The sequence below is a fragment of the Cinclus cinclus genome, chromosome 4 (genome assembly GCF_963662255.1).
Source record: "Cinclus cinclus chromosome 4, bCinCin1.1, whole genome shotgun sequence".
Taxonomy (NCBI): Eukaryota; Metazoa; Chordata; class Aves; order Passeriformes; family Cinclidae; genus Cinclus; species Cinclus cinclus.
Genome location: NC_085049.1, coordinates 63835789 through 63863307, shown reverse-complemented (window position 1 = coordinate 63863307; position 27519 = coordinate 63835789). Strand labels below are relative to the sequence as shown.

General features: G+C 37.6%; 1 protein-coding gene across 4 annotated transcripts in view; it reads right to left on the bottom strand.

The window, feature by feature from the left end:
• Positions 1 to 509: 509 nt before the first annotated feature.
• TMCC3 (transmembrane and coiled-coil domain family 3) overlaps positions 510 to 27519 on the bottom strand; it is a 101502-nt gene continuing 74492 nt past the window's right edge. For all 4 annotated transcript variants that reach the window (XM_062492374.1, XM_062492375.1, XM_062492376.1 and 1 more), the window contains exons 2-4: positions 4862 to 5760; positions 3262 to 3397; positions 510 to 918 (exon numbers count right to left, since the gene is read on the bottom strand). In XM_062492374.1, coding sequence (XP_062348358.1) covers positions 616 to 918; positions 3262 to 3397; positions 4862 to 5745 — 1323 coding nt within the window. In that variant the 5' untranslated portion in view covers positions 5746 to 5760 and the 3' untranslated portion in view covers positions 510 to 615. The remainder of the gene's footprint in view (positions 919 to 3261; positions 3398 to 4861; positions 5761 to 27519) is intronic.

Below are 27519 nucleotides of genomic sequence, written 5' to 3'. Positions count from 1 at the left end.
CTGGGACAGAACAACTGCTAACTGTGGTCAACCACAGTCATCACTGGTCTTATTTACAAACAATAAACTCTGTGCAAAAAGTTACTAGCAGAAGTATCACGATTTTTACTCTTGAAAACTCAAAATCCCATGTAATGATACCTATTAATTTAGAATCTAGAACTATCAATACACATGACTGCATAGTTTGGCTTATCTCTCTAGTTGGATTCAGAGAGAAAATCAACTATCAGTCTAACAGAGCTGATAAACATTATGGCACTCCCTCCTGATCACACTCTTTGCACTCCAGCCTGGTAAAAAGCACACCTGACACTTGCAGTTGCTGGGATGCCAGAAGATCATACCATCTTTTGTGGGTATGGGTTTGGAAAGTGGAAAACCTTTTGGATTAAGGCAGAAGACTGACTTAAGTGAGCAGTTCATCACAGATACAGCCAGTTAGACAAAATCAGATTTAACAGGCAACTGACTGCCAATAAGTATACTTTATATATTTACACCAGAATTTGTATACACACAGTGCTTAAAAAACAGGGAGGGGAAGAAGGGGGGGGGGGAGGGGGGGAATAAAAAATTAAAGAAAAAAAGAAAGAAAGAGCCAGTCCAACAGCTTCATCTTGGTATAATCATCCTTTCTATAGCACAAATGATATGATCCCAGTTTTTACAAAATATTGCCAGCAGCGTCACTGCAAAAAAAGTGCAGATGATATGAAAACGGCTCTTCATCATAGGAGCAATGAACTTTGCAATAGTAGAAACACACACTAAGATGACAGTCATGAAGGCCAGGATAACATTTATACACTTCCCCAGGAGCACTTTGGCATTAACTGTTTCAGACTGCTGTGCTTGCTGTTCTTGCTGATGGAGCTCCAGTTTGGAAACCCGCGTCTGGCATGATTCCAAGGCTTCCTGGAGACAGAAAACAAGAATTAGGGCAGCCATATTTCCCTTCAATATTTCTTAACACTTTAGCTGCAGAGAAATCCATCAGCTAGAATAGAAGTGCAATTTATTATAGACTGCTAAAATTTCAATGAACCACCAACTTTTAAAATAATAAATGCACATATACATCTGAATGACTGTGTCACTGTTTGCTCAGGCAAACTCAAGTCTAACAACACTGTCCAAATGTAGGTTTGCTCCTTTTTCATGCTCGAGAAAAAGTATCATAACTTCAATGCTCATTACAGTTGTTTCCTATATATACTGCTGATACAAATTACTAGTAAAGCTGTTGCCACAGCAACTATCACTGCATCAAAACAGCAAGAAAATTATTTTCTTTGTATATTCTATAGAAAACATTAGGGCAGGCTTGGTATGATAGTAATTAAATCTACTTTGCAACATGTAGCACTTGGTTTACACTGCCTCGATGGTGTACATTAATTTTGCTCTCAAAGCTGCCCATCCTACAATGTTGGGCTTGGGTCATCTGTGAGATCTGGCCTTCTCCCTCTGTCAGTGTGAAGACAGTGGAACAACTGTGGAGATGCTTTTATGGGATTCTTTCTCAAATGATCTATTCTGCTTCACAATTTGTTCTGAAGAAAGCAGACCTTTCTCTTCTGCTTGAGAATGGACTAAAGGTGGTCTTTGAATAAAATGCCTCCTAAAGACACTGCCACCAATTTTAAGCTCTCCCAAAGCATAGAAACATAGAAAAAACTTCCAACTGCTTCACTTATTTCCTAAAATACACGGTTTTTGCTGGAGTTGGGATTCAGACACCACTGTGTAACATGGTGCAAAGCTACAGTTTCATGAGACTGATCAACTTGACATAACCTTTTACCACTGTATGACAAAGAAAACCAATACTCCAGCATGCCTACTTTCTTCCCCACTCTCAAACTCCAGGTATTTTCCTTGCAGTAGCAAGGTTGTTCACACAGTAAGCTGTTTCAAACCAAACTTCTGTGTATGAACACTCAGAGAGTTACCAGCTTTCCCTTGCTGGGTCAGTTCTTCATTGTTTCAGCAAGTTGAACTGGCTTATCAAGGACTAGCCAGGCACCAAGGTCATCACAGAGAGTGTGGCACAGTGCCTTACACAAGACTGTTTCCTTTCACTGCTCTAGGAATTAGTAACACTATAGATGACAGTTCTTAATGGGTGGCACAAAGTCTGTTATGGTTCAGGCATGTTCTCCACTACACACTAATGAACTTCCTTGGTCATTCTTCCACTCTGACTGTAAGTTATCCTCTGACTCTAAGTCTTGTGCTGCTTTAGATAAAGTGAAGCTGCAAAAGTCTGATACCTGCAGCTCTGCACTGAGAGGCTGAACAAGTCTTTAAAACTATCTGCACATCATTAAGCGAGAGAGTAGGGCTGTTACTCAAAGTATCCAGAGCTTAAATCCTTTTACTCTATTTTAGCTAATTTTCCAAAGCCCCGAAGAGATAGGTTTAAATGGACCCAACTGTACAGAGATAAAAGAAACAAGGTTGTACCAATATAGCACTTCAATTAGGAGTCTATGACATCCCTCCAGGACTCTGCTAATGAGTTAGAAAATATTTCACAGCCCTTCTGTTAGACAACTCAAGTTTCATTATGTTTTTACATCCTCAAGATGCCTTCACAGAAAGGAGCCCTCTTTTCTTTAAATCTGTGAGAGATGTCTCTTGTTTAAACCTACAACAAAACCTATGGTATGCTTAGATTCAGTACCATCCCTTTCCCACTCTGCTCCCAGGAGCTTCCTAACTCACAGTTAGGAAACTGATCATCCTGCTGCCTGTTCTCTCTCTGTTTAGAAATGTGAGCTCAGGTGTATACAGGTCAAGTTTTAGGTTCTGTTACCATCTGAGCCAATATGAAGCATTGAGCATTCCTCAGTTGTTCATGAATAGGTAAGGCATAACTGTGTTGTCACCATTTTTCACCACTTCCTCAGACTTTGAGTGGAAATACTATGCATTAATGTAAGTGCTTGTATTGTATATAAATAGTCAAGTACGTATGTAACTGCATGCTGTCAGGACATACTTGTAAGACATTATTACTGGCTTTTGATTGAAGTCAGACATGACTACAACTAATCACTAAGGTGAAGACACCCCACAGCTTTGATTCTAGAGGTTGTTGTGACCATGGCTTAAAACTCTTTAATTACAACTGGAAAATCTACAAGACTATTTATAAACATACTCCTTATTTTAAAAGATGTAGAAAAATGCGAGTGTTTCATGGTACAAGATTTCTGCAAAACATTAGAAGATTATGATAAGGAGAGTAAGTACCTGAACATCTCGTGATCGCTCGTAGGCCTGGTACGCCACCTTCTCCTCTATGCTGGCTAGCTCTTGTTTCAAGTTTGCTGTCTCATGTTGATGAAGGTCAGTGAGGTCATTTAACTGGTCTTCCAATCTTTCGTATCTTATTAGGAAAAGAGGTCTAAATTTAGTGCCTTCTATTCAAGTAATGCCAAATCATGAAAACAATTGCACATTTTAAAATGTAATTTCTCAGTATACGATGAATTCATCTGACTGGCGTTACAAAGCACATATGGAAATCAGCAAAAACTTTGCAAACTTTCCATAAGCATTCATTCAGTAATCTGAAAGCCTTTTTTGAATGCTTCCTGCTGGCAGTAGGTGCTAAAAAGCAAATATTTGTACATCACTGGCAAATTATACAAAATATAAACAGTGCCTAAGGATATCCAACTCATATTTTTCAGTCTTCATTTAGCCCAAAAGATATGGTTACATAAGTAAGTTTGAGCCAGTTAATAGCTCACCAGTAATGACAGAAAAACATATGTTCTCTCTCATACACGACTGCAGGATTCTGCCATTTATATACAGTCTGTTCTGGCATGCTTCTACATGGTAAATCAGTTGAAGTAAATCTCCAGCAAACTAGAATGTTTTTTGTGAGTTTGTCACTTGATTTAACACACAAAGAGGCAAACACTGCAGTCAGCACAACAATGATGGAGGCAAAATTGACTAGAAATGGGTAGCAGGAGGCTTGAGATTTTATTGGCAGAGAGCTGTCAGAAAAGGGCACTCTGCCTTCTCCTGAAACCAAGTCATGAGTTCAGTAGCCCACTTTCATTGTTCTTCCCTCCTTATATTACCACATGGTGTCAAGCTTTATGTTGTATTTCAAGAACTATAAGCAAGGGAAACCTGAAATATTGCCCTTCATACCAATATTTTTCCCACTGGTGCAGTAAAGACTTCGAGAATCAACTGCCATTTTAACAAGTCGTAGGAAAAATGGGATGTAGGTACAGCAGGTGAAAGCTCTCTGTAGAACATACCATCCACTTCTCACAAAGGATGATAAAGGAATTCACTGTCAAGTAACAAATGCAAGATGAAGTTGTGCTACAGCACTTAAAACTACATCTCCCAGCTGTGTGCCCCAGGGTACAAGGTGACATTGCATCCACAAGATAGCAATGTGTGTGAGAAGTATTTGGCCAACGAATTCAGGAGCCAAAGGTAGATTTGTCAGCTGTCTGTCAGTTCTGCTACACCACAGACTGATTAGCTTTTCTGAGCCACATTAGATGGGAATCCTTCCACCAGCTACAAAACCATTGGCATGTCCTATATGCAGTACTCACATAATTCACATAAAAACTATGACAGAGTTTTCTGATCAGCCCTTGACAAAAGGCAAAGAGCACTACACCATTTGATAGGAAATATAAATATTCTATGTGTATTTCCAGTTGCTGGATGGAATTAAACATGTTGGTACCAGATTTTGATTGGAATTATTTTTTCCTCTTGCTTCTGAAATTTCTCTCTCACACACACACTTTCCAAATAATTTCTATACCTGTATAAAAGCAATTTCAAGAGAACAGTTAAAAAAAAATACCTATATCTTTCCTCTTGTAGCATCTGAGAAATAAAGCCATAGTCTCTTTTAAATTGGGTTTTTAAATTCTCAATATCATCAGCTAATTGGGACTGTGTCTCCTTGATTTCCCTTAGTTCCTCCAAAATCATGGAAAGCTTTCCTTGGCTGTCCAGGGTACTTGCCACAGCAGGACTAAAGGATGTATTCCCATTGCTATCTGCTGATCCAGAGGTCCCACTCGAGCATTCATCATCACTAACATATTTTGGTTTGGCAACAATGGTGGCACTGCCCCCATAGGTTCTAGAACTCGTTTCTGGCCGAAATTCATCCAGGGTATTTTTGAGATGAGCAATGTTGTCTGCACTACCAAATTTGTTTCGGATCAGGTTGGCAAACTCTTTAGACTTGCTGAAAACAAAGACAGGTGGTGTCAAAGATACGCCCGGCACACCTGACTTGCTGCTCTCTGCTCCATGCCCACTGCTACGAGACTTTCCATGTAGAACATCTTTCAAGTTATCTTTGGAAGTATCCTTGGTAGCTTTGGAAGATCCATTTTGTTCAATATCCTTGAGCTTTTTGTGATACTGTTCCAATTTCTTCTGCAGCTGGGCAATGGAGTGGGCAGATTTCTGGTTCTTTTTCTCAAAGACTTGCTTAATGCGCCCAGCCTGTTGCTTGTCTGCACTGTTTACCAGTTTCAAATACTCAGCCACATTTCCATCTCGAGCTGTTTGTTCAACCTTGATTTGCTCTGTAACCTTAAGGATTTTCTGTTTCAAGCTGTCTGCATTGAGTTTGACTTTATGAAACTCTAGGACTCCATCTGGTACATCAAAGTTCAGGTTGGTATCAGAACCTCCACGGCGGATATTAAGTGGCAAACTCAGGGTATTCATGTCATGTCTTTCCACCTGAGAGAAAAGAAAAGGAGGTAAATGGAATTTGAATTCTGCTTTTTAAAATCAAACATCCAGTTTACTTTTCCACATATATCAAGTACAGAGTATAAAGTAGCTTATTCTAGCAAAGCATAATAAACTTTTCTTTGAAATTAAGCAGTATTTTTCTTGACTTCTACAGGTTAATAAACAGTCCAAGCAACTGCTTGTCTCTCTTAAAGATGAACTAGAGAGAAATTATTCAGAATAGCTTATAGAATTACTTACAGTTTTCCACAAAAGGAGAATAGCACCTAGTTAGAAAAGGTTCCTAAATATATTTATTATTAAGAGTTTCAAAGAGACCATGTCTGATAATCACTCCATTTTTTCTCTTAGAAGTGGTCAAAGATCAATGGAGATGTAACCAGATTTTTCCCTGTACAGCAGTGCTATACTGTTCACTATATTTTCCAAGGTTTAATGCCGTTTTTGATACATCCCATTCAAACTCCTCCTACAATTCCAAGTTTTTGCAAAACTAGCTGAAAGAAAGCTCTTGAAAATTTAGTGTGTTCTGCAAGCTGGAAGCGACTGCTGTTTTTTAAAGCAGAGAGCATAGAGAAACAATTGGCCTGTATTTGACTTTTCAGCTTGATGAAGGTGCTCAAAAACTTGATCTGCTGTGCTAATTCTGTTTAAATAGCAGCTTCAATGAGTGGGATTTACAGGAAGAAAGTCAGGAAAGAAAACTGCATTCAGTCACGTATAAGATCTGTACACCTTAAATGCTCTCTGGAAGCACAACAAAAACAATAAGAACTCAGTCACAGCACTGATGACAACAGATGATTTTATCTTTCTTAACAGAAATACAAGATAGTCAGATACAAAACATTTGAAGTGTTTCCTTATATAAAGTCAAAGTTATTGGAGAGGCATGAGAAGAATGATCCAAACAAAACAGCTTCATCCCTTTTATCATCTTGGTTTAGACTGTGTGAAAAAGAAAGTACATTTCATTGCAGCTGCCATAGTGTCACATCTGTAGAGACTGCTTAACAAATGCTCTAGCCATAATGGGTTTTCAGAACTTTAATACCAGAGGAAACCAATAGAATTCCTTAGGCAAGACCATTGCAGAGACAAAGCAGAAGTTTTATTAAAGTATCTCCTAAAGATGCATTTGTGAAATGCTTTAACTACGCTTTGCTTCAAAATATCTGAGATACTATGTTAAAAGTTTGATTTCTAATTACTGTGTTTTTGTTATTACGCATAATATTGAAGAGCATGCAGCCAGACCTATGTGTCAGTGTCCAGTGATCACCATTCAATCTTTTTCTTGAGTAAAATACCATAAAGCCCATCATTAAGTATTGTTGTAAGGTTTGTTTTCCCATCTTTGTACAGTTTTGGCAGGTTTCTTGGAAATTCACTCAAGGATTCTTGTATTGTTCTTAAACTACAAGTTCAACAACCAGATGAAGTGTCCCACTGTTAATACCATGCATTGTGCACAGCTTGATCAGGAGAACTACTCTGTCTCTACCATGCTGGGGTACAAACACAGAGGGGGTAGTGCACCTATAAATTTGGATCTGACCAACTCAGAGACAAGATCATCTCTGCTACTTTATATTCTTTTCCTTATAGATTACCAAGGACTATAGTGGGGATTTTTCTTGATTTTTCTTTTGCTACTGCACCATTCAGGGCCCAAACCAGGTAACATAAAAATTAACATTCACCAATACCTAAAGAAAAAGGCACTTGAAAAATGCATACTGAAGGAGTTCTGCAGTCGGCAATTTCTTTTGGAGAATATTGGTTAATTATGACCTTTAAGACTCTATCCCAGGGATTAAAGCAGTGCTGTGGCCTAATGGATCTCCACTTTACCAGTTTGTTAAAAAGATTGGTATGGATCCAAATACTCAGTATTAAAAAAGAATTTCTTGAAACAGCCTAAGACATTTTTTAATAAGCTTTGGCACAAAATGATACTGTAGTTAGTCACAGAATTGTATATACACACAAAACAGATCCATCACTGATGTCATTCAGGACAAGCTGTACATAACTTCCAGGAATGGGTGGGTCTATATCTAACCTTTACACAGCAGTGTTTATTTCCTCAGTAAAAAATAGTCTAGAAATGTATTGTAATAATTGGATACAAGCCCAAACCAGATCCCTTCTCCCTTATGTCCTCTCCCTTACTGGTCTTGCTATTGGTCAGCCTTTTCTGCCTTCCTGAAACTTCAAGGTCAAAAAAGCAATACAGATAAAAAGAACAATAGCATTGAAGGAATACATCTGCTGAATGCTGCCTTGCTTTTGGACATGAGGAAATCTGTTAGCGTGGGGCAAATCTGCTCCTGAATAAAACCAATCATAGGGTCAGTTCAAATTAAGTAAAGTTTAGAAAAGAATTGCGTTTAAATTCGCAAAGCACTGGTAGCAGTAGGGGTTTTTACTGACTGGATTGAGAGCTCACTGAGGGTACAAAAAAGTCATACCCAACATATTTATGTCTGATTGTACTTGGACAAAATGGCAGGTGTCCTCTGCCATCATGTTGCAAAGCTGGGTCAATCAACAGAGGCTGTTGAAATGTAATACACCTTTTTGTTGGGAGGGGATGTGTAGTATGGGGTGCAGTTATTTCTCTTCTAGTTGGGGCTGGTTGGCTGGGTTTTGTGGGGGTTAGGGTTTTGGGGGGCGTTTCATTTTTTTATTTTAGATCAGAAGCAAGCAGACAGTGGGGAGTCAGGTATGTCTAGACAAGTGGCCTGTCACCTTTGTTCCACTTTGATGATCCATTTGTGATTGTTTTATAACTCAGCGCTAATGCTACCCCAAGACATCAGATTTCCATCTTCAAACCCTGCCCCAAATTCTCCGTGCTGCAAGTCTCATCTCGTGATGAGAATTAGCTTCACTTCCTGCTGTATTGAATGCCTCATTCTTGATACTGAGCACAAGACTGCCAGTAGGAGTCTGAGATGCTTCCTCATCCCTGCAAGGACTAGTGCCCTCTCCTGGGATGCAGGCTGAAATCCTCCCAGTGCAGGACAGGGAATGCACATTTCCTTCAAATCATGTGAGTGCTCTTCCAGCTATGTTACAGAAAGAAATGAGGAATGCCATCCGTGTCATTGTTCCTTCTGGTATTCCTGGATCCCCAGCATCTCGCAGGGCCACCAAGTTGTTAATAATAAAGAAGCTGTTGAGAAATTGGTTTTCTATTTTATGTTTTTGAAGACTTTCATTATGGTTGCCAAGAGAAAAATATGTTTACATAGAGTAGCAGCCCCAACAGTTAAAATGGATGAGCCATCCTTTCAGAAGTGAGAACCACTTTAAGAAAAAAGAATCATCGTACACATCTCATATTATGGTGATTAATAGGGAGCTGGGCATTAGCAGCAGATGAGAAGCAGCAGACCTAAGACATGCGGTACCACGAGGTAGATAGGAAGTCATAGCCCTAGCCCATAGTCTGAGGAAATACCAGAGACATACCCTCAAGCTGTCTTCTAGGAAAAAACAGGGACAAAAACAATTTGTATATGGTCCTGGGATAGCCTGATGTTAGCTGGAAAAAAGAAACAGGTGCCTTGGAGAGAGACCACTGCACTTTATGGAACTGTTCACATACACACTTTGCTGCAACCCAGTTGAGACTAGTTGAGAACTAATAGTAATGTTTGTGCTGCTGAAATACAAGCTTTCGAAAACAGTGGTTTATGCAAGTAATTAAGCAGGCTCCCTGCCTGCACCAGAGCCTGGCACCACAGATGACTAGATAGGTAACTTTCTGAGATAAAACCCCAGTCCCCCTTCTTCCAAGGAGCCAAGCAGATCTCCAGCTGCCTGACCTTGCTATCCATTCCACCCATCCCAAGCCAAAGTCCAGAGCTTCAGAAGAGACAGCACAATCACTGCTTGGTACAATGAACACAGGTGCACTGCTAGTAAACCTTCGCTGCACCTCAGGTTTACTTTCTGTCTTAAATGTAAAGTGGAGGGCTCAGAAACGGGCAGCCTGCTATTCAAAAACAAGCATTCAGAGCACAATAGTGATTTGAAAACCCAATCACGGAAGCAAGGATAGGGATTTAATTGGCATCATAATGATGCACATGTTTCTTCACTTAGTGTTTGCAAAAGCAGCACAAAGGTCAGACTTGCAGGCCATGCTATCAGTGAGTCCAGAGCACAGTAGGACCAATGTTCCCCAATGCCACAGGCAAGACTGTTGGAGAGAGATTCCATATGCTGAACAGTTGAAAATATAATGTTTAATGGTCTATTGTATTGGTCATTGTATCCTCCTATTGGAAGATATAAAGCAGATCTAGAAGACTTCATTGCTTCCCCAAAGATCCTGGGTGGGATCCGTGTGGGAGAAAAAAAATCTATATTGAATAGAGCACAAAGAGCAATGCAGCCCACCCTAGTGCAACCCACATCCCATGGCTGCTCAGATGAATCACATCCTGTGTTCCACTGGCTGTGCCAATGGCTCTCCACTAACAAGTGAGAGATAAGCCCCCTATGTTTAAGGTATCAAAGCGAACTCTACTCTTTTGGTCATAGATTTCTTTTATGCTCTTTTTAAAAGTACCTTTAAAAAGCATAGAGGAAAAAAAAGCATTTAAAAGACAGATGCATATACGCATCAGGCTCCAGAAATCTCACATCTTTGGGTTGCCTCATTAACAGAAACAAATCATGAAGATATAAAATTATCTACTTATTTAAATAGGCTCAGTTTACAGGTGTTTCCTTCTTTTTCTTTCTCTGAACAACCTCACTGCTATCACCAGTCATAGTTGTGCAAGCTAAACAAAACCTTATGATGACAATTTAAGTCTATCTTGAAAGAGTTTCTGATGTATGCTTAGAAACAGAATCCCATAAGGAACATACAAAATATGATTATGGCAACTTTAAAGCTCTTAGAATTTGGTAATAGCAACAAAAATCATCAGGAACAATTCTTTTTATCAGAATATGCATATGCCAGAAGCACAGGTGTTCCAATGGGTAAAAGAACATGCAGAAGGGGTTTTAATAAGTTTTCAGTATAATCCAAAGCAGATATGTATTTGGGGAAAGAATTTTACCATCTCTTTCAATGTTCCTTCTAAAATCCACATGAGAATCCTTCATGGGAGTCCTAAAATTGAGCTAAATCATCATAAAACATTTTAAGTTACTTAAAATCAGCCCCCAGCATTTTTGTACAATATGTTACAGCAAAACACCTTCTGCTTGTTGTTTTTTTTTTAACAGAGCTATTCAATAGTAATATCTAGAAGTAGCTACACTCAGAATACTGCGCTAATAATCATGCAGAGGGTTGAGAGTATATGGAAATGGAGGGAGTCAGGAAAACTTGTTTTTACTTTTCACTGGGTTAATGGAAGGTCCTGGGTGATTTGTCTGAGACCACCCAGCAAATGCTGACAGAGTCAAATAACTGAAGGTGTTTCTTTCATAATCAACAATTCCTCTGTTACCTTTTAACTCCCCACATCCCCTCAAAAAAAGCCCCATTGAAGCTGTAAGTCATCTCACTAACACACAGTAGGGGCTTATTCCAGGTAAGGAGTCAAAGGTAATTCCAGATGCCCTTTGGCAAGTATCTGCTCTTCAATACTCAAAGGCTGGGAAACTTCAAGGCCATTCCATGAATAAGGCATTATACTGGGGCAGAGTAGGCTGCAGAGATTTGAATCCTCTTGAAAATTTTCTGCACTATGCTAACATGTATGTTAATTATAAAAATTCAGTTGTTCTACTAAGCAACTGCAGCAAGACCTCAGATATAGACTCAGCTACTAAGCATACTAGGCAAGACATCAGATGTTGAATCCAGTCCTTCTCAGGGTCAGTCTGATCACCTATCTTTCCCTTCATTTTAACTCAATAGCACCACAGAGTTGTAAGCACAGGCACCTCAAGAAAGATACACATGTAATTGCAATTTTAGTTTAAATGAAAATAACCTCCAAAAAACAAAACAAAAAACAAACACAACAACAAAAAAACCCAAAAACAAACAAACAAAAAAACCCAACAACAACAAACAAAAAACCCACCCAAAGTTGAAAATGCTACAAAACAAACTCTGTAGAAAGCAATTGCAAGAAAGCACATGCATTGAAGTTCTGGTGTGACTAGAAATACAGCTTTTACTCTCTTGATCTAATCTGGTCAAAGCTGAATACTTGTGCATAACCTGTGACCCAGTCAACTTCATACCAAAGTTGCTTTGCCTCAGATCCTACAGGCATGCCAGAAATACTTACATGAATCCTACAGTTCAAGCCAGAAATACCCCAGAAACTCTTCTCTAATTTCTATTTAAAGGATTGAACTAAAGCCATATTTTCTAGGTCACAGCTTGTGTGCAAATAACTATTTAGATATGGTACTATTTCAAATTAGACCAATGGGAGAAGAGAACAATGGGGGTAAGAGGTAGTTTTCTCCTTCACTAGTAACACCAGCTCCTTCAGAACCCAAGGATATCCACTAAAAAGTCTCCAGTATCATAAGTCACACTCAGTCCAGTTCCAAGTTTTTTGGCCGCACAAAACTGACATAAGCAAACTGGCTCTAATACAAATAATTTCTGTGCCTAGACTGAAATCTGAAAACAGCATGCCTCTATGAAAGTAAGCAAGTTACTTTCCATTTACTGTCCAGCAGTCATGTAAAGAAAAAAGAGAGTAAAAATCACTGTCCTGGCTAGAGAAGAAATACAGTGATGACCCAGTACTCACATTTACTAAGCTTAGGTTTCTTAAGCAGGCAAAAAGGTAAATTCCACACCCCTTGGTTAACTATTTTGCTTCAGAACAGTCCTTCTCTTTAGATAAGCACCATTAATTAAAAACAAGTAAATAAAATACCTTCTCCTAACTCAGATCAAAATAAATGTAACTCATGTGCATGTTCCTTTTGTCTCAGGTTTACACAGCAACATAAGAAATTGCTTGGGAGCTCCAGGTTCTAAATGGGTGGTTCCATCAAGCAGTGCTTATAAGAAGCCTGGACTCCTATTCCCCAAGAAGGAGAGTGCCTTTCCCATAACATAAATCCCTCAAAGTACTACCACTGTGATGTGAAACAGTGTGTGTGGGGGGGGGGGGGGGGGGGGGGTGCGACATAATTTTGAAGAGTGATGCCACACATTTTGTATCCCTTCTAGATTAATTGTTCAACTTCTAGTGTTTCTAATAAGTGCTCTACCTTCCCCCTTCCCAGTTTTATGGATTTTTCTTCCCTTTCAGTATAAAGCTTTCTTTATCTAAAGATGCCCAAATAGATGGGAATAATGGAATTTTCCAGACTGCTGTGAAACATTCTGTGAAAAGTCAGCCTGCTACACATTTTCAATTACTAAATCCTTTTCCATGAATGAGAATGTGATAAAAAGCCAGCTGCATACCTGCTATGACTAATCACTTCTCATAGTTACAGTACATGCTTCTGATCTCTCACCATTTGTGATTTAGAGTGTGCTTTCCTTCTTATCACTGCATTATCTAACTTCTCATCACAAACTATTCTATACTGATAAAGTTGCAGCAGGTTACCTTTTCCCTTCACCTGGTTCTTTCTATTTCACAGTCAACTCTTAATTTCATTGCTATTCAGATCATCTAAGCATCTTCTGAAATCCCAGCCCCTGGAACTGTAAAATCATACAAGAGAATTCTGGGAAATACTATGAAGTTTCTTGTGTTTAGTTATAGAGAAATAACTCTCACATCTAACTTCATAGCCAACCAAATCCTCCTTGCACCAATACAAAGACAATTCCAAGGAAACTTTAAATATGCAGTTTACAGAACCACAAAAAGTCAACCCCACAACTCAATGCTGATTTTAGTCTATTTCATGGCTTTTATTGCTTTGAGCTGGCAACATTACATAAAACCTATTTTGTAACAGGAACATTAAGGCTTTACAGTAGCAGAGAATTTTGAAAGTATTACCACTCAGAGACAAAAAACTCTAAATCCATACAGACTGGCCATCACAGGCAAAAGACTCAAGACATGGGGACTTTGTTTGTTTAAACCATCACAAAACTTCCGTTTATAAACAAGAGAACAATAGCTCCATCAGGCATAGGATCTTTCCATTTGCGTTAATGCTGCAGCAGCACATCCTGAGCATATAAACAATCACATCTTGTCCTGTACATGAACTGAGTTGCTTACTTAAAAGAGCCTGCCTGCTTCTTCCTTTCCCCCTGCCCTGCATCTCTCCATGCTGGGCTGATAAAGTCAAACCTCAAAAATACATATCTGTTAATATCAGCAGTTCTGCCTACACCCAAGAGTTTTAGTTCATTTTTTAATATAAAAGGTTTAATCAAAAGATAGGGCCTGCTTTACTACATTTACATGACTAAGCAACTTATTGACCTCTCCACAATACCTAGTACATCTCTTGAACAAGGAACTGTATTTTATCAATTACTTATATACACAAGTACACTTTCACTATTTGCCACATTACACATGAGTGCGTGCTTTGGCTCCACACTTGATATCCAAGGCTTGTATTTGTACCAAACCACAAATAACCCCAAAGGCAAAGAACTGCATGAAGACTGAGCCACCAAAAATCGAAAACTTTGGCCATACTTCATGATCTGCAAAATCTCAAGGAAACAAAACTAAATGAGACAAAACCAAAAAAAAAAAAAAACCCAAAAAAAAAACCCAAACAACCAACCAACCAACCAACCAAAAAAAAAAGCCAAAACAAAGCCCAGAAAAGAAAGAAAAGAGAGAGGAAAAGTTTTATTTAGAAGACTACTTAAAAAAAATTCCTTGTTAAGGAATAAAGATGAAATTTGAATCACACAGATGCACATTATGCAGGTCATTTGTTATTCAATACCACTGCTGCAATAATGGTCTTTTAAGACACTATACACAACTGATTAACAGGCTCTGACTTAACTCTAGAGAAAACATCCTAATTGCAGTGCATTAAGAACTAAAATTCTCTGCAGAGTCAATGGATTTAACCTCCTGTAGATGACAACAACACAACTTTAATTCATTTTGTTATTTAAATTTCTTTTTTAAATAACAAAAATATTTTCTGTTCTTTTCACTGAAGGAGCAATATAAAGCATTAGGCAACAGAGACACAGTTTTGTGTTCTCTGCATATCTCCACTCTGGAAGAAAATGAAATGTTGTCCCCCAAGTTAAAATAAATAATATTGTTTTGAAAAGCAGAATCTATGTTATGACTATGCCATTAAAGTGTGTCACAAGTGATGCTTTTCATTTATGAATAGATCTACAATTGTCCTCATTGCCAAGAAAGTCTTCAAATATTATTTGTTTACTATCTTGTTATTTATATAAATATGCACGTGTAAAGATTTGCTTTTAAGAACATTTTGTAAAATATACATAAACTTACTGTTATTATAAGTGAGTACTAGCTCACAAAAGATCTCATATCCATGTAGTATTTCAGCTGCTGTGCACCTTCTGGAGAACCTGCTCTTGGCATGGGTTTTTAAGGTTACACCCTAACAATCAACTCAAATAGTTACAATCAAATCTGAATTCACGAAGAAAAAAAAAAAAAAAAAAAAAAAAAAAAAAAAAAAAAAAAAAAAAAAAAAGCTTTTCCAGGAAAAGGACCCAGTAAACAGAACACTTTATGAAGATGAGTAGTGTGCTTCTACAAGCAGATATCTCCGAATCCTCTTCTTTAAAGAGGCTCCATGTGCACATTATAACAATACGTCAAAGGAGTGCTTTAGCCAGTGCTTTGTGCACCATGTTCTCTTGTGCACACGATGCTGAACCTTTTCATATAATCTTTTTAAATGTTTATAAGATGGTATTAGCATGCACCACTCCCATAAGAGGTTGGAGGTATGTCTTCTAAAAAAATATAAGAAACCTTTCTGTCAGTCTGTTCTCTCTGAACAAAGTCTCAGCTAAGACGGTTGTATCAATTTTATAGCATTAATCCATTATTTGTACATAATCATGAGTCATCTTTATATTTCATTTTTCCTTTCAATTTTTTCTATACACTGTACACTTCAAATACTAATACACATCACACAAATATCTCAACCCATAAAAGAAACTCTGCTGTAGAGAAGTTCCCTAAGTAATGTAACATCTATTAATCAAAAACCTAAAATTCAATACACTTGTCGAACAGAAAAGAACATCAATGAGATTCACCCAATTAGTGAGAAAGAAAACGCTACAGTAAAATTTTTATCTAGTCTTAAAAATATTTCTGTTCTGAGAACACACTTCCCAATTAGTAAGTTTTATTAAAATGAATTACTTAGAGAAACCAATCCAGATTATTTTGGAAGATAAACTAGGTTAAATTATCATTCTTATGTCACCATATTAATTGTAATGAGAGTGTTAAGTCACAGTTTTTAAAAGTTTTATGTATAAAGAAAAAAATATTTTTTAACAACTGCCTTTAATGAGGATTCACTGAATTTTTACTTATGGTAAAAATCCTTATGTTTTGCCATGGTAGTACTAGCAAGTGAAAGCAGACTTTTCCCCTAAGAGATGTTTGAAAACTGAAAATACATTTATTTGTGTTTTGCCAGAACTAAAATGTCAAAGGTAGAATGAACTCCCGCAGAAGGAAGTCCTGCTGATTCTGAAAGTTCATTACAAAGCTCACTGCCCTCTATTCTTAACTACTGGACACATTTGGTGAACATCTCCACGTGTAGTGTAAATATACAGGAGAATATGTATTATGCATCAAATTTTAGTCATAAATTCAGTGTATATAAACTAAATAAATAAACAAACCAATCCAAAATCAAACAAAACCCCCACTCCTATCTCTCTGCCATCCAACACAAAAACTATTCTCAGAGCCAGGACTCCAAGATGAGAAGCACAGGCAGGAAACAGTAGTGACTTTGTTTAGCAGGCTAATGGAAAGTGCTCAGAAACTGTACAGTTGCACAACACATTAAACTGCTTAAAACAGAATAGATTCAGTAGGAAAAGTTGTTTCCAATTTGATATTTCTTAATCTGTTAAAACCATGTTGCTATATAAAAGCAATTTAATACAGGGAAATTAAACCTGATTATATTGCTTCCTATCTGTTGTTTTTGAGAGGATATATAAAATACTATAGACCAACGTCATGTAACTTCTTTGCTTCATTAATATGTTTATGCAAAATTTAATTCACTTTAGCATAGATATAGTAAAGACCTATATCAGGATTGCAGGGCTGAAAAGGCAACACCAACAATGCACCAGCAACAGTTAAGACTGACATAAGAAAGTGGCAAACAAAGATGGCTTTACAGCCTGTATTGCTCCTACTGCATTTTCTTGCCTTTGGATAAGCGTTTTGGACTCATATCCTTCATGGCTTTTAGTTTTCTTGATTTTCTTCAAACTCTTCCTAGGAGGACAGAGGGGATTATAACCTTTATAATGCTTTCAGAGTCACAATTTAATTTAGATCTCAACATCATTATCTTAGGTGTTTCATTCCAGCACCACAGAGGATGTGATGGTGTCACAGGGATTATTTATTTAATTGAATATGGCAATACTAAAAATGTTTCATGGGGATAATGTCTCTCAGGAAATTCTAGAATTACTCATCAAATAACATTTGTAGAAACATGATTAAAGTTCAGAATGGTTTAGTTGACCAAGATGTTTATATGGCCAGATATCACGATTTAGACTCTAAAGACAAAACTTGTCAAAATTCTTCTCACTGAGAACCACTATGATTTTTTGGAAGAGGGAACCTCAATATTATCATCAGAATATTGTAGTACAGTTAACTTTACAAAAATAAAAAACCTACAGCTTGCTATAGAAATAGTATCTACATTAACAATTACATGCTTATTCATACTCTTAGTTTGTACATTTTTCTTTCTTGTATCTTTCCTCTTTTTGCTTTTGCTCAACTAACAGTAGCAGCTGCATCTTTTAATTTTAAATCAGTTTGATAATTTTTTTTTTTAATCTGTGATGTATTTTACTTGGTAGAATACTTGCCAAGATTTACAGAAATTGCCAATCTGTGCATTAATACAACTTAAATTCATTTATCTCCTTCTATAAGGCTCTTAAGACTATCCCAGAACAATTTAAATAGTAGGGATAATTTATATTACATGACACAAACAATGAATGTTAAGTCTGGATACTATGAACTGTAAAGCACATGATTTTATGGAATCCATACATTTTAGTTTACATGGATATTTGACATAACAACTGATATTGCTTGATTATTAAAATACAATCTTAAAATATAATTGGTACATCTTCAGTAACACCCATTATTAAATCCATAATGATGGGTAAGTCAACTGCTATAAACACAAACAAGATAAACCCCACCATCTTCAAGTTAGGTATTAATATACACCTCTGCTTTACTCAAGAATCTCATGCTGGCAAGCTTCATGTACTATGAAGAAACATAAAGCTGCTTACATGGTCTAAGCAGAAATGGTAACAGAAGTTATTCATATATATAACAAAAACTTCATTAAGCACATGGGTACTTCAGATTTTTATACAGCTGTAATCCATAATAGCTAGACCAGGGCAGCATTTTTGAAACAGAAGTTCAGGCAATTGCTTTTCTGCTTGGCCGAGTTGTCACATACTCACCATCCATGACTGACATGTCCCACAAACTGAGTCACAGAGCTCACCCATCAACTTCCATGTCAAGTGTATGAAAAGAATAGAAGATGTTTCCGAGCATTTTTAAGTTATTTTCAGTGTGTTGAAAGCCTTTGCCTCTCTTACCTAACCACAGGGAATTGGGAGAGCATCTATCAAGCAATGGTCAAACTGTTGCTCTTATCTCCTTGTAAATGTTTAGTATGAAGCAATGGGCTGCCCAACCTAAACAAGTTTCTTTGTCAAGTTCTTTGGCCATTACAGCACAACAGAACTATTTAAAGCAGGAAGCAGAAGTTCCCCATATAATTTTATTACACCATAATACAACAGTATTACAACAATTACAACAATAAACCTGATGGTCTTTTTAAAGCAGCTTGTAATCTTAATTCAGAGTGTTTAAAAAAATTATCAACAGAAAATGGCATGTGTTGATCTTACATTCAAACTAAAGGTAAAGGGTTTCTTCAGAAGCACAGACATAAACACTAGTTGTCAATTTTCTCTTAATGCCAGTTCTTACATATTAAATTCATATTAGATTTTTCTATTTTTAGAGTTGTGGTGATGTTAGAGACCTATTCACCAATATGATTTGATTAGAATGAAACTGAAATCAATATTCTGCTCATAGTCTGGCCTTCCTGCCTCCCTCCCTCTCCTTTGAACTTTCTAAATTGGTTCTTATTTTTCCTCTCTTAAGTTTATATTCAGACAGTCAAGAGGCTATGCTTTATCACATGGTTTGGTGTAAAAGACTTATAAACATATTACCATATTCAGTCATAGCAACAGCACAGATAAAAAGGAACAAAGCAGATTTCAGTGGGAAAGGAAGCAGATAAGAGTCATGCTGTCCTTGGAGTCCAACCATGGTAACTGGCTCTGCCCTGAGACAGAGCTCTGTACCTGAGCAGGGAGCTGTGCTTGGCTACAGGCTCCAGAATCCTGTTGTAAACAGCCTAACATTCGGCACAAGAGATCTCATTCCGTGACAGTGGAAAGCAAAGCAAAACCCAAACCACAGTGCTCATTTTGATCAAAGCATTAGAAAATTGTCTAAGTATTTTTCCCTTTATCTCTCTCGGTCATATGCTTAGAATAATTTTAACTCAAATAAAGTACTACTACTAAATCAGATTTTAGAGGTCTCAACAGACAGATAAGATCTATATCCATTGCTAAACCCTCAAAAACATGCCCTTTGTGAGATTATGCCAAATGATGTTAGCCTAATTACACACGAGTTAATATTCTAAGTGGTGTTACATGTTGAAAAGTGATTTTCCAGACTCTCTTCCTAAAGAAACAGACTGACAAATATTTTCTGTACTGACAAGTCAGCTACATGACAGGTTTGAGAAACACACAAATGACTTCAAGAAATCATAATGCAAACTGCAAAGAAAGCTACTTCAGCTTAAGTCTGATAGTTCTTGGCATTTATGTTACAATCAAAGCAGTCTGCCTGCAGGTAAGCAAGTGGAAGAAAAACATAGATTCGGGGAGAAACTGATTTCAAAAATTAGCTCCTGTAGACTTAACATTACTTATAATAAAACAAAATTTGAGGTGAGGAAGAAAAGCAGGTGGTAAATGAAAAGCAAAATTACCTAACTTTTCAGCAACTCAAAATGGCCTAAATGTCTTTTATTCCATTTCAGCTAGAGAGGAAGTCTTTAGATACGCACACATTCATTAAGTGCTCTGGGAAACTTTAATGAATTGCAGTGATTTGCACTGGACTAAAACTTTCCATGCAAATATGACTGTACGGAACTCTGACCTCTCACAATGGAAAGAGCAAATAGCAGCTCTTACCACTCTGCTCTCCAAATTTAGATTTTAAGTCTGTCCCTACATATGCTTCTGGTACTAACCAGGAAACACTGCAACATTTTAACTTTATGGTAAAAACTGACATACTTCATTATTCATCCCATTTGGTCTGTAGGCTTTTTACGTGCTTTTTATTATCTTCCTTGTTCATTTACTGCTTTAACAAGAGTGTTATAAAAATAAAGGTCAGTACAGAAATAAATGCACCAGGTGTTATGTTCTTCTGCATAATTTAACAATATTTAGACAATAGTCATACAATCTGAAAGCTATATAAGATATTGAAAAAGCCCATTCGGGCTGTTTGCTAGCTGAAAGTCAAAGATTCACCAAAATAAATCCAGATATATGTTCAAACATTTTCAGATGCTTAGCCACAGGTACTGGGATATCCATGTAACAACTCATAAGCACATGGAAAAGTTAAAAATACTACTAAAAGTAATTAAAAATAGACTAGTAAAATAGACTAAAAATAGAATAGCAAAAACAATGATTTGTCATTTATTTAGCTTTTCACTGAAGAGCTGGTTTAGGTCCATTTATTTTCTGGTACTAACTTCCCAATACAGGTGTTAAGAGATTCATGCACAACGCTGTGAATGCATCCTTGTTTAGAGTGCAGAACTGGGGTGGGGGTTAGTAGCATGTAAATAACTGAAAACACAATGTGGTACAATAAAAAATGCATCCCATTTTAACACTGCTTTTTCAAGTTCTATAGATGGCTTCTGGATCACATAGGGTAACATATAATAGAAATTCTTACTATGTTTAAAATATCACAGTATTGTGATATTTAACTACCTAATGCATGAAACTTGTGTCAGAACTGATCTCGAGTTTCGTAAAGTTTTACTGTTATCTGGAGGGAAAGGAAAGGAATTATCCTGGAAGTACTTACTGGGAAGGACATTGTTTCAGAAGATTGGTAGTTTCCTTGCAGGTAGCAACAACCAGGAAAATTGTGTTACTGCCTTGAATGCTGAGACCCAGCTACAAGCAGTTATCTTGCTGTCAGACAAAAATCTCACAGTGTAACTCAAAGACAATGTAAGGGATTCAGCAGATTCACTAACAGACTGGTCTTCTAACAGACTACTACATATGAATGTACATAAAATAACTCCCACAGACTTGGCAGCCTGCCAGCATTACAGTGAACAAGTCTAGCAAGGTCAAAATATTTTTAGAGTAATATTTTCAGAGTTGGGGTATTTTGAGTCTATGATCTCTGAAGAGTTAACATTCACAGTGGAATTTAAAAGTTATAACTGGTAGTTCTAGATACCTGTCTCTGCAACAACCTGCCACAATGATTTGAGCTGTACTTCTGATCTGCAAAAAGCCAAGTCCTAGAAAAACTCTACTAGTTGCAAGAGAAGCTCCAGTGACAAACTATCTCAAAGCCTTCATTGAGATAGCCATGCCAGGTGCATTCAATGATCTATTCCACAGGAATTTGACTCTTTCCCCACCCCCAAAGCACATAGACACACTGACAAGGCAATATGAGCTAGAGATGAAAATAACAAAATCTAATAATCACTTCGAACCAATTATGAGTTCTAAGTATTAAAACATTATTTACTTCTTTCCTTTTCACTCAGTGTTTCTACCTGAGTGTGCTTTGGGGGTGGGGAGAGGGTCCAATTTAGCACAAATTCTTAAGATTAGGACTTTATGATTACCGGTCCACAGAAGAGAGATTTCCACAACTTCTTCCATGCTGAAACATCCAAGGACTCATGACAGGCCAAAAGTAAATAAAGTGTGTCTTTGACAACCACAGATACTTGATCTGTGCTTACATTTAGATGTCACATAGCTCCTACAGCCACTTCAGGTGAAATTTCATCCCCAGTCTGATACCACAGGAATCTAACACCTTGCACATAGTGATTCTGCTACCTAAAAATTGTAACTTAGGCTCTTATGTCTTCGCTGTATCTTATGCATGACATGGCTGGCATCCATGAGTAATGATGGTAGCCACTTCCATAGGTGAAAGCTGAACTAGTCACTATTTCGGGTGAAGCGGGAAGGCCTGGAATTTTTTACGTGTTAAGATCAGGGAGGACACTGCAGGACCTGTTCTGCTCCTTCTTGAAGGATGGGAGGATGCCACATACAGGGACTTTACTTCAAATTACAGCTTGTTGACTAAACAACAGGTTTTGAATTTTATGCATGTGAGCAGAAGCTCATGTGAGTTTTTGCCTCACATGAAATCAGGCTTTCCCCTTACCCTTTCCCCCCTTCCTCTATCTCTACTTTTTTGTCAACTCTTCAATTCTCACTTCCTTCCCTGTAACTGCTTCCCTCCCACTTTTCTATTAACATATTTTGTAACAGGTGAGTACCTTCCCCTCACCAAGAACTTCTGTAAGATCTACCTACTCCCAAAAATTTCTTGACTCAATTTTGATTTTTCCCACCTCAGAGACAAGGGGTTTTGAAGCCAGGATCTAACATTCTAACAGAACCATGTAATTTCTCACTAGTGGCATAACTTCCTATAAATCATATCAGTATCCACTGACATTGGGAAATTTGAAGAAAATAATCTCCCTACCCAAGCACAATCTTTCTTGTGGGTCATTCTTAGTCTCTCTCCAAAGATGCCTTATCAAATGTCAAGATACTGTTTAGGTTACACAACTTTACAAGGAAAGGAAGAGCAGCTCTAGGAGTCTAACAGTAAGTTAACTGCAGCAATGCAATGCAGCTGCAAGAATATGAGCCAATGCAAAAGCAGAACAAGCACCTCCAAAAGCTGTGTAACAAGCTCTGCCACTCAGCAATGCTCACAAGCCTGGAAGAAACTTTCCTTTCTACGCTCTTGTGTACGCGCCCTTGCTTCTCAGAAACACAAAAAAAGTATGAAAGGGATCATATATAAAACCAAAACAAAACAAACACAGATCAGTAATGAAAGCTTAAGCACTAAGTTATCATCAGATACAATCTACTTGTGAGGCTATCTAGATTGCCACTTGCCTGTCAAGCAAGAACATCTGCTTTAAGTCACCATTGCACCATGCTATAGCTACTCTGGGACAAGGACATAGATATTATACTATAAAATGTACTTCCCTTTTTTTTGCCAAACTTTTGCTTTTTTTTTAATTTACAGAAACTAATAGGATAAATTAAATAACTGTGATACCTATATAATGAAAAAAATTACCAACATATTTTTTGTCTCTCTTTCGTGACACTCAATTAACAAAGACTGGAAAGATGGTAATAATACTTCAAAAGCATCTGATTGAAACAGAGCCATGATTCTAAACAACCTACAAGAGAACTACCACAGGCAGTGTGAAGACTTCGTACTAAAATAAATGTCACTTTGCCAAGTGAGATGCATTTAGTCATTTCCTGATTTCTTTTCCCTTTATTTCACATACTTTAAAATGTGTGTTCCTGAATAATTTGTTCCTTTCCTCCAGAGATTCCTTTGCAAATGACTCCACAATAGTCCACAAATGAGGGCACCCTACCACAACCAGGTGAATCAATTCAGATGCAAAATGCATCATGATTTCACTGCAGAAATTAGTGGAGAAGAAATACTTAATCATACATGAATTACATGTTCAGTCATACGTGTCTTCAAGCAGGAGGCATGGAGGAAGTAGGTTTACTTATCAGCCAAGATTGTCCATCAAGAAACGAACAGTTGGATTCTAGGCCCTTTTCATCTTAAGACATGTCCCGGCTCACAACTTCAAGGCAGACATCCCAACCACAAAACCAACAGCGAAGACAATGACATCCCTTTGCCTCTCCAGAAGAGAGACCCCAAGATTTGTGGAGAGATTATAAAAGATACTAAGACAGCAAGGACATGCCTCAGGAAGACGGAAAGCTGTCCTCACACCACAGACGTATTTTGAAGAAATACAGGAGGGCACACTAGCATGTTGCCTTGCATTCTTGGGCTTGCTTTTTTTATTCCTCAGCAGTGAACTTGCTGCCCTGATGCCATACAGTGCTGGACCCAACAGGCCTCAGGAAGCACAGAGGCTTCAGTCAGTTTCCACACTTCAGAAATGCAGATTCCCATGGAGTTGAGCAAACAATCTGTCAGGGAATACTCAAGGTCCCCAACAGACTCCTTTCCTTTAGTTCAGCAGCAGCTCACTTGTGCTGCACCACTTCTACGACACAGGCTTAGTCTAGTTTTTGTCCTATTCCTGTAAAAAAAATTATTTTGGACCATTTTTTTAGTACATTATTAATCACCAATGTCCAAGGCACACATCTCTCCCATTAAAAGGCAACTGTGCTGTAATGCTCTACCAGCTACGATCTGAATAGAGCTTATTCAAAAATCATCCATAACTACTTAATATTGACAACAATAACCAAGGAAAACATGCAAGTTTTGCATGCAAACTAGAGCATTTAAATGTACTGAAGGCAAAACCTACTTTCCAAACATTGTTCTTACATCTTCAGCAAACACATAACAGAATCAGTGCCATCAAGTTACCTCTAAAATCATGGTAGACTGAACTGGCTTATATACCTGAATAATTTAACACTGAAGAGAGGTGATGGCACTCTAGTTTGAAATCAAGCCATGAGAGCCTGTGACTCAGCTGAGATCCTCTGTGTATATTTATATATTTAAGAACTCAAGCTGTTGGTTACAACAATTTTAACTGTTCTGGTTGAATGCTTCATGTTATTTTATAACTCTACTGATTTTATTTTTTTCTATTAAATATACTCATGAAAGAGATTTTCATCAAGTTGACAGAGTACAGCAAGTAACTGCACAAAACAGGTTGCATCCTTTGGTACATCTTATTGGACAAGCATGCTCTCTATTGGTAAAATTAATAGGAAAATTATCAAAAAACAAATTATTTATTCACCTGAAGCTTCAGTTCTTCTGGTTATGAATCTTAATATGGATGTCCAAAGTTTGGCAAGCAAAAACCGAACCAGAGCTAAAAAATTACCAGCAGTATCCAGCCCTGCATGCAGCAAAGTCGAACATGTATTATGTTGCTTTTTTTATTTTTTAATTATTGAAAATGCACGATGTAAAGGCAAGCTGTTAAAACACAATATTTGGTGAGATACCACACAACAATTCATTCCAAAAAAGCAAAATTTTTAATTTTTTATGAAGGTCATGATTTTCTTGCTTCAGTGGTCATGAAAATGAAGTATGCACAGGAATGAAGCACATTGAAAACTCCAGAGCTCTGTCAAGACCTCTAGAGTTTCAGAAGCAGCAACCAGCGTTACTTCAGTAAAGGCCATTCTTCCACACTGTGTGGCAGCTAAGCAGTGCAGAACAGCATTTCAAATTTTTGACCAACATCAATTGCTATTTGCATCCACAAGCATGGATGAATCCAGATTCTCAAAAAAGTTATCAGGAACATCACTATACTGTGCACCTGAAGGCACTGAAACACTGTCAAATGGAGTTAAATGCATCTACTGGCAGAAAAAAGGCCCAAATCAAACAAACCACTAGACAGCAATGAATACTATGCATTCTTGGAGAAAGAATTTAAAATATAGATTGACAAGATGTTTCCATTTATCCCCTACAAGATGAAACACATGCTCAAATTTAGTTAACACTAGCCTCTGTGAATCTTAAATTAGCTCATGAAATATGGATAGAAAAAGATCAAGACCAACAATTGTTTAAAACTAAAGACTAAAGTTTTAGTTTCAAATAAGAAATGCAACCGTGGAAATGGTCACAAAGACAAAAACAAACAAACAAACAAAAAACAAAAAACAAGGACTAATCCAGCTATAATTTCAAATATGCAGTCCAAGTGTATCCACACAAGCACTTCTCACAGCTCTTGTTTATGAAGACAGCAATGATTTGGTAAGAAAAGAGGCACATCAAAATGGAGTGGATACAGGATTAATGCTGCAGATCAATTGTGGCAGGAAGCACTCTGAGTAACACCAAGCACCACACCAGAACAAAGTGACCCTATCAGGGACTTCAAGGCAAGGCTGCACAGGGCTTTGAGCAGCCTGGGCTAGTGAAAGGTTCCTGCCCATGGCAGGAGGGTTGGACGTAGGTGATCTTCAAGGTCCCTTCCAAACCAAGCCAGCCTATGATTCTGTGATCGGAGGGCACATGCTACACCTGAACAGGCACCACTTAGAGACTGAGCCTTAACTCAGCGTGAACAGCAGAACAGAACAACTGCTGTATTCCCTTGGACACATGTGAATTGCTAGAGAAGAGGCAGGGATAGTCTGCTGTATAATCTCTCACAATCCTGCAGAAACAAAGTTCAGCAAAAACAACCAAATGTGGCAACATATGGACCTTAGATTTATTTTGTAAAGCAACAACAGCAGCAGCACCTTCCCAGATCTCCTCACTCCACCCCTCAGATTCTTTTATGTCCCCAAAATGCTATAGCATATTTTCTGCTTGCTCCAATGTTCTTAATTGTCCTTTATAATGGCTGCAGCTTCAACTTCAACAGTGTCCCTTGCAAAACCTTTCTGGCCCAAGAAATGGGCAAGAAAGCATATTCTTTAGATAGTCTTAAACTGTCTGCCTGCTGATGGACTGGCATGCCAGCCAGTGGATAACAGGAAAATTGTCTCTGATTTCCACTCCCTACAAGAATGGATAGGTGCCTAGTGAGGACAGGTGAAAATAATTTTCACGGCATGTCTGGGCTCATTACCTTTGAAGCCTTTACTCTCCAGTCATATTTACTAGGCAGTCTATAACTCAGTTAAACAAATCTGAATGATAAAAAAGCCTCAGGAAACATGTAAAATATTTTCCAGGAGAGAAACAAAGGACTTAAAGGAAATTCCTTGCTCCTAACATTAAATTACATTTGTAAACTTAGTAGGCTTCCTTTCCAAAGGAGTAATGTATTTTTGCTGTTCCTCAAGTTCGGAAAGTAATTCAAAAAGTACCATGAATAAAGATTTTATCTTGATTTACTCTCTTTACCTGCAGTTAGATCTTTCTCTTCTACACTCAACCACTCCTCCTTGTTATTGGCACATAGGTGACATACATTACAAGCATATAAAATATTTATACCCTTTCCATACTTTATTTGTATGCAACCTATCTTTTGCTTTTACAAAAATGAGCACAAACAGAACAGAAGGATGAATACTGTATTTGTCTTAGAAAAAGCTAACTAATCTTTTCCTCCAATGTTTCGCTTGTGGGGAAAAATATTCCTAAATTACAC